The sequence below is a fragment of the Poromitra crassiceps genome, assembly GCF_964638095.1.
Source record: "Poromitra crassiceps genome assembly, chromosome: 1".
NCBI lineage: Eukaryota > Metazoa > Chordata > Actinopteri > Beryciformes > Melamphaidae > Poromitra > Poromitra crassiceps.
The window spans coordinates 116713279-116727080 of NC_139623.1; the positions used below are offsets into that span (position 1 = coordinate 116713279).

The 13802-nt window shown below is 43.2% G+C and overlaps 1 protein-coding gene across 1 annotated transcript in view; it reads left to right on the forward strand.

Annotated features, from left to right (window-relative positions):
• LOC310772795 (uncharacterized protein) overlaps positions 1-13802 on the forward strand; it is a gene marked incomplete at both ends in the record, with an annotated part of 63516 nt that overhangs the window by 6625 nt on the left and 43089 nt on the right. The window contains 3 exons of the mRNA XM_083632717.1: positions 161-214; positions 3400-3453; positions 11955-12008. Of these exons, the coding sequence (XP_083488843.1) occupies positions 161-214; positions 3400-3453; positions 11955-12008 (162 nt within the window). The remainder of the gene's footprint in view (positions 1-160; positions 215-3399; positions 3454-11954; positions 12009-13802) is intronic.

The window sequence follows — 13802 nt, forward strand, 5'->3', positions numbered from 1 at the left end:
TTCTTTCTTGTGTGTTTTCTTTTTCTTAAGTGTTGTTCATGTATGTGTTTTTCTATGGACCTGGTGTCTGATAATAAAAGTTGATTGATTGATTGATTGATTGATTGATTGATTGATTGATTGATTGATTGATTGGCGTATTATCTTCCTCTTGTTGCAGGGAGTTCCTGGGCTTCCAGGAGACCCAGGCGATGGTGGAGAGCTGGGTCTGAAGGTAGAAACCGATACACACTAGGCTCTTTCATACACAGATCGCGCAAAAGTTGCCGTTTAGGAGTCCCGTAAAGCCAGCCGCCTCGCCACAGAAACTGCTTTCACGCGAGCCAAGCAGCACGGCCACATTCCCGTGCTGCTCTGTACTTTCAGGTGAAATCCCCCGCTCCCGCATTGAAAGGCGAGCGGAGGGATTTCCTGCTCCTCCTAGCCCAAATTAATATTTTCATAGGTTAGTGTAGCCTAGGCTACTGTATGATGAACGAATTCATTCAACAAGACTTCCCTCCTAGTCCGCTGAGCAGGGAGGATAGGTGCACTCGCATGGTGGGCGGGCAGATCGATATGGTGTCCTACTAAAATTGGAACGATACACGACCGCCCGCATATCAAACAGCTGCAGTCTGCATAACGTTCGTCGGGGGAATAGTATAGGCTATAAATGCACATGACTACTTAACGTTAACTAATGTCAACATCGTTTGAGCATAAAGCCTAACCGCACGGAGCATTCCTCCTGGCGTCCCTGCAGTCATGATTGTATAGGCTACTTTTTTTACTTTCACTACTGCACTTTCTTGATCACATGAGGTGATTTCCCCTGTCATTTTTTTATGAATGAGCAGACCATTCGCACCTTTTCCGGCTCGCTGCGACGACCTTTCAAGTGGAGGCGGGTTGCCAGGTAACCCGGCGCTGTTACTACCTCCCGTCGCGGGACAAAAGGCGTAAAACAATTGTCCACCAAAGCGCATTCACGACTTTCACATCGGAGGCGCTAATCCTATTTTCCGTGCATTTTTCGGCTTTCAAGGCCGGTGTGAAAGAGCCTACTGACACACACCACACACTGATTAGACACACCAACACACACTGACCAACACGTTCTCATTCCCAACATGTCCTATGTTATTAATAATAATAATAATAATAATAATGCATTTATTTTATATAGCGCTTTTCAAGACTCAAAGACGCTTAACAGTAAAACAAGAAACAAGCAACAGGCAGCAGACACAGGCAACAAATACAGGCAACAGATACAGGCAACAGGCAACAGATACAGGGGACAGGTACAGATAACAGTGGCGGTTCAGGGCAAGGTTGTATGGAGAAGCAGAGGAGAGGAAGAGAACAGGAGGGAGGGGCAGGGGGGGGGGGGAGGGTGATGGTTTGGAGGAGGTGGTCAGGGGTAGGGGAGGTTGTAAGCTTGGGAGAACAGATAGGTTTTAAGTCGGGTTTTGAAAGTGGGGAGTGAGGGAGAGTCTCGGACGGTCTGGGGGAGGGAGTTCCAAAGTCGGGGTGCGGCACGGGAGAAAGCACGGTCACCAAAGGTTTTGAGTCTGGATGGGGGGATGGTGAGGGTGGCAGTAGAAGAGGATCAGAGTGTACGTGAGGTGCGATGGGGTATGAGGAGGTCAGTCAGGTAGCGGGGGGCTAGGCTGTGGAGGGCTTTGAAGGTGAGGAGTAGTAGTTTGAAGTCGATACGTTGCTTGACGGGGAGCCAGTGGAGAGAGTGGAGGACAGGGGTGATGTGATCACGGGACCGGGTGTGAGTGAGCAGGCGGGCGGCTGAGTTTTGGACCATCTGGAGTCTATGGAGGGAACAGGAGGTGATGCCGGTGAGGAGGGAGTTGCAGTAGTCAAGGCGGGAGGAGATGAAGGCATGGATGAGGGATTGAGCAGCAGGGGGGGAGAGGCAGTGTCTGACTTTAGCGATATTGCGGAGATGGAAATATGAGGTTTTAACAACAGAGCTGACGTGGGGATCGAAAGAGAGGGTGGGGTCCAGGATGAAACCAAGGTTGCGAGGTTAGCCAGGTTTTTATTGCAGATATGCAGTTTTCGATGTGGGTGAGGGGTGGTTTCTGGAGGGATTTGGTGGTGATGTAGAGCTGAGTGTCATCGGCGTAGCAGTGGAAGTCCAGGTTGAATTGACGGATGATGTGACCAAGGGGGAGTATATAACAGATGAAGAGCAGGGGGCCAAGGACTGAGTCCTGGGGGACCCCCTGCAAAACAGAGGAGAGGGTGGAGGAGTGACCGGAGAGGGAGATGAACTGTTGTCTGTCGGTGAGGTATGAGGTGAGCCAGTCCAGTGCGGTGCCCTGGACTATTTGTCCAGTCCCTTGGCGTGAGTGTACCTGTACCGATGTGAAAGGACCATTTTTCGTCATTTTTCCATGCCAGTAGCTGGGCGAAGTTCGAGCCGTGGGTCAACAGCATGGGAGACTCGGTGTAACCGGTGGTGTCAGGCCGTTTCCTGGTTGAAAACGGTGTCGCGTTTCCTGCTTATGTTTAGGCAAGTAAAATAATTTGTTTGGGTTTAAGCAAGGAAAACAACTTGGTTAAGTTTAGCGTTATGGTCTGGGTTAGGGTTAAAAAGTGGACACGTGAAAGGCAAGGAATCTACCGCCAATACCGCCCACATATCTTTTAGCACACTCCAGCTTACTTGAATGTCACAATCCTGTGGCGTTGATTTCAGACAGATGTGAGAGTTCTGCTAGACCCTGCAGCCTGCGCATCCAAAAAGGAGGAGAAAGTGGAACCTTTGGCATCCGTACAGTGTAACCCGTATGACATAACCCTAACCCGTACAGTGACGCCAAAGGACTTAACAAATAGTCAACAATACGGACGTGTTGGGAAAGAGACACACCTCAGGTCTCATTTATCAAACTGCATGTAGAATCCCTACTAAGGATGGACTAAAAGAACAACTAACCTATCCAGTGACTACACGCACACCTGCATGCAATTTTCCTGTTCAATTGCTCATTTATATGTGTCATGTGGTAATTGTTGGCATTGACAATTTAACGTTGGATTGGGGTGGATCCACATGCAGAAGGTCCCAGTTGTACTGTGATTGATAACGAGGTAATCGTCTGCACCAGGTGTGGGCATGTCTCCCAAAATGTGTGCAACTAAGGTTCAGAATTGGCGTACATTTTTTGTTGTTGTTGTTGTTGTGGTTGTTGTTTTTTACACCACGACTTTTGCATGGAATACCTTTGTAACATGACACTACTGTACATTGTGAAACACAAATTTTTGTTATAGTAGCGATTCTACGCACATATTAATAAATGAGGCCTCTAATCTTTACACCAGATCCTTATCCTGGGATAGTTACAGCAGACTGTGTGTTGTGGTAAATACTGTGTATCTTGTGGTCAACAGGGGGACGTCGGTATGGAGGGACCGCGAGGAGGCGTCGGAGCTCTGGGTGAGACTGTGAGTAAACTCAGTAATCTCTCGTGTCTAATCTCATCTCAAGCAGACAGTCAGCGGTACTGAGGTTATACAGGTCTCATGTCTAATCTCATCTCAAGCAGACAGTCAGTGGTACTGAGGTTATACAGGTCTCATGTCTAATCTCATCTCAAGCAGACAGTCAGTGGTACTGAGGTTATACAGGTCTCATGTCTAATCTCATCTCAAGCAGACAGTCAGTGGTACTGAGGTTATACAGGTCTCATGTCTAATCTCATCTCAAGCAGACAGTCAGTGGTACTGAGGTTATACAGGTCTCATGTCTAATCTCATCTCAAGCAGACAGTCAGTGGTACTGAGGTTATACAGGTCTCATGTCTAATCTCATCTCAAGCAGACAGTCAGTGGTACTGAGGTTATACAGGTCTCATGTCTAATCTCATCTCAAGCAGACAGTCAGTGGTACTGAGGTTATACAGGTCTAATGTCTAATCTCATCTCAAGCAGACAGTCAGTGGTACTGAGGTTATACAGGTCTCATGTCTAATCTCATCTCAAGCAGACAGTCAGTGGTACTGAGGTTATACAGGTCTCATGTCTAATCTCATCTCAAGCAGACAGTCAGTGGTACTGAGGTTATACAGGTCTCATGTCTAATCTCATCTCAAGCAGACAGTCAGCGGTACTGAGGTTATACAGGTCTCATGTCTAATCTCATCTCAAGCAGACAGTCAGCGGTACTGAGGTTATACAGGTCTCATGTCTAATCTCATCTCAAGCAGACAGTCAGTGGTACTGAGGTTATACAGGTCTCATGTCTAATCTCATCTCAAGCAGAGATGAGATACTGAGGTTATACAGGTCTCATGTCTAATCTCATCTCAAGCAGAGATGAGATACTGAGGTTATACAGGTCTCATGTCTAATCTCATCTCAAGCAGACAGTCCACTCGGGCTCCATTGGGTTAATCTCATGTTTAAGTAGCAAAACCTGTCACTTAGATAGGGATTTAGATGTTTTAGATGATTTGGATGTTTTTCATTAATTAATTTTTTCAACAGCTCTGGTCCATTCAAGCAGCACTGTTGTGCACTTATATTGTCAATTTTGGACAACATGTGGTTTTATAATGAAATTATTGAAATAATATCCATGCATTTATGCCAATGCCCATGTCCAGTTTGACATTGATTTGCCGACCCATTGGGAGATAAATGCATGCAGACAGACAGAAGGACAGAGTTTGACTCATTTCATAGTAGGTGATGAGTGAGTCTCACGACGCATGACACTGACACATACCACTTCTGAACATCTATCATACCCTAAAATACTAAACCTAGAACTGAAACTAAATAAAAACTAAACTAAAACTAACCATTGTGTGTGTGTGTGTGTGTGTGTGTGTGTGTGTGTGTGTGTGTGTGTGTGTGTGTGTGTGTGTGTGTGTGTGTGTGTGTGTGTGTGTGTGTGTAATATATATATATATATATATATATATATATATATATATATATTGCAACCCCACAGCACTTCCTTTTTCTCAGCATTCGGCAAACTGCAGAAATATTCACTCGACATAGTTACTTTTGTTTTCGCTGCTCAGCTGTATAGACGGTTTTCACAGAATGGTCAGTCCTGCACTTGAATGTTTTTTTTTCTTTTATGTCCATAGCAAACACTGCAACAGGAAGTGAGCGGGGGTTCAATTTAGAATGTTTTTGTTGTCAAGTTAATATATATATATATATATATATATATATATATATATATATATATATATATATATATATATATATAGAGTGGGACTAAATAAAACAAAATCTAATTAATTAGACGCTTTGTAATTAATTAATCTAAATTAATCGCATTTTAATTGCATATCAGTATATGACACAAGAAGCAACATTTTTCAATTCAAATGGATTTTGGTATATGAGTGAATCGGTGAATAAGTAGTAGTACATGTAGTAGTAGTCATACTTTATTTGGCACATAGCAGTCAGTAGACTGAATTAATGACCAACATGAGCACAGGTTAAAATGCACAATTGGCACAGGTTAAAATGCAGATATCATAGTAGCTTCACTAACTAAAATAGAACTTTCAGTCATAAACAAAAGCAGACCAGACCAACAGGACATGTTATAGGGGTATGGAGGAGGTTCAAGAGTCTAGTAAGGTATGAGAGGAGATGAGATCAACTTTATTGTCTCTTGGGGGAAATTTGTCTTGGGCAAAAAGTGCGCATAGCCACATCCTGACTTAACAAACAGACCACAATACAACAGTCAACAAACAACACAGAGACTCTCCATAATTGCACTAATTTCAACAGAAATTAGTGCCAAACCATGCAGCCATACCGTATCAAACCATGCAGCCATACCGTATCTGATAAGACTTTCCAGAACAGCATTATAAAAAGTTGTCATGATCTGGGTGCTCACTCCAAACAGTCTGAGCCTTCTAAGAAAGTGAAGTCGTGCCAATTTGGCACACAGAATAATCAACCTGGACGTTCCATTTCAGCATGCTGTTAACATGTAGGCCCAGATATTTATATGATCCGACCAGCTCAATTTCACTGTCCCCAATGACCACGGGGTCAAAGATCATTTATTTGGTTTTGGTAGTGTTTAAAATGAGACGATTGCTCTCGCACCAGGCTTGAAAGGTGGCGATCTCACTGTAATACACTGAGTATGGTATGATGTCACTGTAACACACTGAGTATGGTATGATCTCACTGTAACACACTGAGTATGGTATGATCTCACTGTAACACACTGAGTATGGTATGATCTCACTGTAACACACTGAGTATGGTATGATCTCACTGTAACACACTGAGTATGGTATGATCTCACTGTAACACACTGAGTATGGTATGATCTCACTGTAACACACTGAGTATGGTATGATCTCACTGTAACACACTGAGTATGGTATGATCTCACTGTAACACACTGAGTATGGTATGATCACACTGTAACACACTGAGTATGGTATGATCTCACTGTAACACACTGAGTATGGTATGATCTCACTGTAACACACTGAGTATGGTATGGGAGGAGAGTTCTGATGGCCACGTGTTTTTTCCTGAGGGGATTGTTCAGTTAGAACAGACAATAGACCAAATCAGCGGGGATGTTTACATTTACTTCCGGGTACCCCTGAGGTCCACACATTATAATGGCGGGGGACGGCACAAACTGACGTGTTGAAGACAAAAACAGACAAAGAAGACAAAAATGGTTCGTCCGTGTTGTGTTGTTGTTTAATATCATTCATAACAACACTTTCACTAACGTTAGTGGAGACCAGACTAGCTAATTTACCTGTTGGACCAGACCAGAGTAGACTTGAAGCTAAATTAAATTAACGTGGCGTCAGTAGCTCTTTCTCGCCGAGAAGAGCCTGGTGACGCGAGGTTAGTAGCTCTGTCTGTAACGTTAACAAGTCTGCAAAAAAACAGCGAGTTTGACAGACAAACAAACGTTATTAGCTAGCTAACACTACATAAAACAAACACAGAAGAAAGGCTAGATATGTCGGACAAGCATGTTTACCAACCGTTTAACCATTTAAATTGAAAGTAGTCGGCCGAAAACAGCGAGAGGGTTTGACAGCATTTATTTGACAACACGCACATTTAAACCTGCCGCCTTCCCCAAGTGGTACCCGGAAGTAAATTTGTTTACATGGTGACGTCACGGTGATTTGGTCTATACATATTGCTGCATTTGCACTTATCAGACGTGAACTTATTAATCTTGGCTCTGAACCCCGTCATCTGGTCGAGTGTGGGTTGGCGACTCTGCTTGCTCGTATTAAGACTAACGTTAGCATGTCAGTGAGAAAATAAGGGACTTCTGATGATGACACTGAAGAGAAATTGATAACATCACTGAATAACGCCCACATAGAGCAGGTGGGACTTTCAGTGGTAAATGTTGGTGTGTTCCTTCTGCAGTGGGAAGTTTGTCTTGTCTGCTGGACTGTGACTGTGTGCCTTACGGGGGGGGGGGGGGAGTATTTACAACTGTAGTGTGTACTGTCTGGTGAATTTGGGGATTTACCAGCCGCTGTGCCCTATAAACACAACCCGACCACACCATCATGTTTACTAGCCACAGTTTTAAAATACATGTTTATGAGACAGGCTTTTGTATCACTGGGTTTTTACCTGTTTTACTCTCATTGCATTCGCCTGTTTTGTTCTTCTACACCCTTTTTTTTTTTTTTCATGCTTGGCGTTTTTGTTGTTTGTCTAATTGGCTTTTATTTGTTATTACTTGTATTTGTTTTGCTGTCATCAGAGCACAGTGTAAGTGCCAGGCAAATTAAGTTTATTATTATTTATACTGTATTATTGCAGGGCCCTCGTGGAGACGCTGGGACCCCGGGACCAAAGGGAGGTAAAGGCATCAAGGTAATTAATGGAGGGTCATGCAAAAACATGCGCGCACGCACGCACGTGCGCACGCACGCGCACACACACACACACACACACACACACACACACACACACACACACACACACACACACACACACACACACACACACACACACACACACACACACACACACACACACAACCTTTTTTGCAATGTCCATTCAGATGTCAGTATGAAAGTGAAAGTTGTCTAGGAAGTTTCATTATATCAGTTTGTTTGATGAGGTAATAATAATAATAATTGATTAGATTCATATAGTGCTTTTTTAGTCACTCAAAGCGCTTCACATATCAGGGGAGGGAGGGGGAGGGAACTCAACTCATCCACCAATAAAAATATTAAAAGCTGTTCCCCTCGCATGAACCTTCATCACACAGCAGTCTTCTTCAACAGGGTTAGTAACAGAATACTTATAACAGTGTTATGTATTTTAAATATTGATTGATTGATTGATTGATTGATTGATTGATTGATTGATTGATTGATTAATTGATTGATTGATTGATTGATTGATTGATTTAATTTATTCTGGATAAAGAACAACAAAATCCAAGGGATATACATGTAAAAGTGTAAACACTTATTTCCAACATGGTCCCTGGTCTTATAAAGACAGGACATACAGTAACACATCATACATCATACAACATCATACAACAAAACAGAACAGTCAGGGATAAAACTAATAGGGGACACGAACCAACACAAGTTCAAAGAACCATTTCAACATATTACTCTAGTTTACTCATCAAGATTTCTTTCAGAAGGTTTTTAAAACCATTCAGAGAGTTTGCAGACTTCATTTAATTTGGGATCTTGTTCCACTCCCCCCCCCTATAGAGGAATGTACCTCTCCCAACTTTGCCTTTTTTTATGTAGTATTTTATAGACCATCATAGGTTTTAACTGCTGTACTCTATTTTTAACCAATTCAACTCTTTAAAATGGGATGGGCCAATGTGCGTTCTTGGACCGAGGCCAAGGATGACCCTTATTAGCTTGTATAATATAATAATATCAAACAAAAGTATTATAAATAAACAAATTAGGATTAGGAAATTGAGGAGGTACGGTGGTGCAGTGGTAAGCACTATCGCCTCACAGCTCGAAGGTCGTGGGTTCGATTCCCACCTGGGCCGATGTGAACGCTGAAGGAATGCGTGCCCGTCCGCATGTCCTCGAGTGCCCACCACCCGGGTGGGGTCGGCAAAATGGCCTTTCTGTGTGGAGTTTGCATGTTCTCCCCGTGCCTCCCGGGGGTCTCCTTCATATAGGAACCCCCTTCACAAAAACATGCAACATCCTGGTTGCTTATATGGTTCCTCCTCTGATCGTTAAGGGCGCCTGTTCAGAGGGAGGGGAACTGGTTGGAATAGCGTGAACCTCCCACGTGCTATGTCCTACCGGGGGAGCTTCCTCGGGCAGGTGAAAAGATGCGGCTGACTTGACTGCCCATGTCTCGGAGGATGCATGGAATCAGTCTCGGCTCTCCCCAGATCAGCAGAGGATGGAGTAGCAACCAGGATTGAGTAATTCAAATGAGCACTAAACGGGGGATAAAAATGGGATAAAAAATCGGGAAAAAAACATTAAAAAAAAAAAAAAAAAAAAAATTATGTAATTTGTTCATTTATATATTTCGAAGTACTTTGAGATATTAATTCAATGTTCCATGTATGAATGTTTTTATATTGGAGAAAATGTTTGGAGATGGTGTGTGTTTTGTACCAAAAACTTGTATTTTGTTAGATTTCATTAAAAAGAAGAAGAAGAATGTATTCTGATTACAGATACTTGAGAGGATTACTTCTAGGAATACTTTTAAAGTTTAAGGAGAAATGACAGAAGGCCGATCAGGTGTACACAGAAGAAAATCTATTTGTATAAAAACCTGAATATATTTACTGAACTTTGTTCTTTTCCACTTCTTTTTGTCACCACCTATATATCTAAAATATGGCTAGTAGTAGTAGTAGTAGTAGTAGTAGTAGTAGTAGTAGTAGTAACTAGTAATAATAATCTTACTGAAAGTAATCAGAATATTGTACGTTGCTGAGTCTGGGTGTGTGTGTGTGTGTGTGTGTGTGTGTGTGTGTGTGTGTGTGTGTGTGTGTGTGTGTGTGTGCGTGTGCGTGCACGTGCGTGTGTGTGTGTGTGTGTGTGTGTGTGTGTGTGTGTGTGTGTGTGTGTGTGTGTGTAGGGATCCAGAGGAGAGGCAGGCAAAGAGGGAGGACAGGGACGAGACGGGCAGAAGGTAAGGACAGGATCATCAGTGAATAATACTGAAAGGCTGCGGTCAAATAGTCTTTTTTGCTTAGGAAGGTTCCTCACTGAGTGAAATGACCCAGAAGTACCTACAGTAAGTGGCAGCCATGATAACAGCTGGTGGAATTCTATAAATGCTAAGGAAAGGTGCTACAATGCATCCTGACTTTAACTCCTTAGTTAAAGTATCAATAGTATCCATAAGTATTCGATACTAAACATTTGAAACAGATACAATAGTCATTTGCAACAGGTATTGATAGTATTGATACATTTGAAAGGGATACAATACTCATTTTCAACAGGTATCGATAGTGGTAAGTATCGATATAAAATTTTAAACAGATACAACACTGTTGTAGTCATCTACAACAGTTTTGATACCAGCAGTGCTTTCTCTTAATGAAAAATCCGATTTTTCCCTCCCTATCATTGGTGGGTATCTATTGCTTCAACAAGCTCAAAGTGTTGTGATAGGCTGATTACTAGAGCAGGGGTAATCTGCTGTGTAGGTGCAAAGATTTTAATGAGTTTTATCGGGCCTAGATTATCGTGCATCTACAGTATCTGTCCATCTGTCTTTGTTTATTTTTATGCCTCTTGGTGTGTTGTCACCATGAGACACACCAAGCTCTCAATGGGTTCTCAAATGGGGGTCCGGGGATCCCCAGCGGTCCTTGGCACTTTGCCAGGAGGTCTGCGAAAAGTTTTCAGGAAAATAAACATAAAAACGTTTTATAGTTCAACGAAAATATTTTATGCTTTAAATCTAAAATGGTTAATGGATTACATTCTAATAACAAACCTATCAATTTAAAATTCAAGCACGTTACCGTGGAAACAATTAAGCCTAGCCCCAAATCACAAATCAGAATGAGGGGGTCCCCGGTATATTTTCTATCTTGTAAGGGGTCATTGGCTGAAAAACCTCTGCTCTAGTATTTGCGGTGTGTCCCGCGCCGTTGGCTCTAGTCTGTTTTGACGGCAGTTTGTCGGTGACTTTTCTGACCGATGAATCTGCATTGGGTCGTTGGTGAGAAATCACTCTGATTGGCTGGTCAGGGGTAGCGAAGCAGAGCAGGAGAAGAAGAGATGGAACACACAAAACGCTCAGCTCATTTTACAACTTTATCTCACATGATAATTCCAATACACAGATTTTTTCACGATAACGTGCCTTTGGGGGAGGCCCCTTTGTGCCTGTCGCTGCATCAGATCCATTTACTGCGGTTTCTCCTTATTTTTCTGCCTCTTCCTTTCAGCAAAAGACCAGACAAGGGCTGACATACGCCAGTGTCATTTGCAACTTTTTATCAGACATATTCTAGATTGGAATTGGAAGTACTGTAGCTATTACGAAATAATTTAAGTGAGCAAATGGTAGGCAAACGCTACTTTTAATTCATTAAAAAAAATATATATATATTTAATGTTTCATGAATCAGGTCTCAGGCAGGTGCAGAATGTGCGTGCTAGCTGCCCATCGGCTGTCATGTTTGTGGTGTGTTCAAATGCAACTTTCTGGCCCTGACAAAGGAGATGTGAGGTGATGTATCGGTCGGCATCTAGTTGCCGCTAGTCCTCCTTTTCGGTGTGTCAGCCCCTTGAGACGAAAATGACGAAAGGTGTTAAAAACATGGTTGTAAATTGAAATTAAAAAAATTCCTCTCTGGCATTTTTACTTTTTTTGCTGTATAAAAACGTACCGAACCGTGACACCACTGTGTCATATCGAACCGAACCGTGAATTTTGTGAACCGTTGCACCCCTAGTGATGTGTGTTCTCCTCAGGGTCGGACAGGAGCTCCGGGCTTCGGCGGAGACATTGGAGACAGAGGATACAATGTGAGACCACTCTATCTTCTATTTTTATTTCTCCTCTTCTCATCTATCTTCACTTTCATTTCTCTGTTCATTCACCCCACGCTGCACAGAGGTTAGCTGTAGTCATCTAAACCTCATTTCTCTGTTCATTCACCCCACGCTGCACAGAGGTTAGCTGTAGTCATCTAAACCTAATTTCTCTGTTCATACACCCCACGCTGCACAGAGGTTAGCTGTAGTCATCTAAACCTCATTTCTCTGTTCATACACCCCACGCTGCACAGAGGTTAGCTGTAGTCATCTAAACCTCATTTCTCTGTTCATTCACCCCACGCTGCACAGAGGTTAGCTGTAGTCATCTAAACCTCATTTCTCTGTTCATTCACCCCACGCTGCACAGAGGTTAGCTGTAGTCATCTAAACCTCATTTCTCTGTTCATTCACCCCACGCTGCACAGAGGTTAGCTGTAGTCATCTAAACCTCATTTCTCTGTTCATTCACCCCACGCTGCACAGAGGTTAGCTGTAGTCATCTAAACCTCATTTCTCTGTTCATTCACCCCACGCTGCACAGAGGTTAGCTGTAGTCATCTAAACCTCATTTCTCTGTTCATTCACCCCACGCTGCACAGAGGTTAGCTGTAGTCATCTAAACCTCATTTCTCTGTTCATTCACCCCACGCTGCACAGAGGTTAGCTGTAGTCATCTAAACCTCATTTCTCTGTTCATTCACCCCACGCTGCACAGAGGTTAGCTGTAGTCATCTAAACCTCATTTCTCTGTTCATTCACCCCACGCTGCACAGAGGTTAGCTGTAGTCATCTAAACCTCATTTCTCTGTTCATTCACCCCACGCTGCACAGAGGTTAGCTGTAATCATCTAAACCTCATTTCTCTGTTCATTCACCCCACGCTGCACAGAGGTTAGCTGTAGTCATCTAAACCTCATTTCTCTGTTCATTCACCCCACGCTGCACAGAGGTTAGCTGTAGTCATCTAAACCTCATTTCTCTGTTTGTTCACCCCACGCTGCACAGAGGTTAGCTGTAGTCATCTAAACCTCATTTCTCTGTTCGTTCACCCCACGCTGCACAGAGGTTAGCTGTAGTCATCTAAACCTCATTTCTCTGTTCATTCACCCCACGCTGCACAGAGGTTAGCTGTAGTCATCTAAACCTCATTTCTCTGTTTGTTCACCCCACGCTGCACAGAGGTTAGCTGTAGTCATCTAAACCTCATTTCTCTGTTCGTTCACCCCACGCTGCACAGAGGTTAGCTGTAGTCATCTAAACCTCATTTCTCTGTACATTCACCCCACGCTGCACAGAGGTTAGCTGTAGTCATCTAAACCTAATTTCTCTGTTCATTCACCCCACGCTGCACAGAGGTTAGCTGTAGTCATCTAAACCTCATTTCTCTGTTCGTTCACCCCACGCTGCACAGAGGTTAGCTGTAGTCATCTAAACCTAATTTCTCTGTTCATTCACCCCACGCTGCACAGAGGTTAGCTGTAGTCATCTAAACCTCATTTCTCTGTTCATTCACCCCACGCTGCACAGAGGTTAGCTGTAATCATCTAAACCTCATTTCTCTGTTTGTTCACCCCACGCTGCACAGAGGTTAGCTGTAGTCATCTAAACCTCATTTCTCTGTTCATTCACCCCACGCTGCACAGAGGTTAGCTGTAGTCATCTAAACCTCATTTCTCTGTTCGTTCACTCCACGCTGCACAGAGGTTAGCTGTAGTCATCTAAACCTCATTTCTCTGTTCATTCACCCCACGCTGCACAGAGGTTAGCTGTAGTCATCTAAAC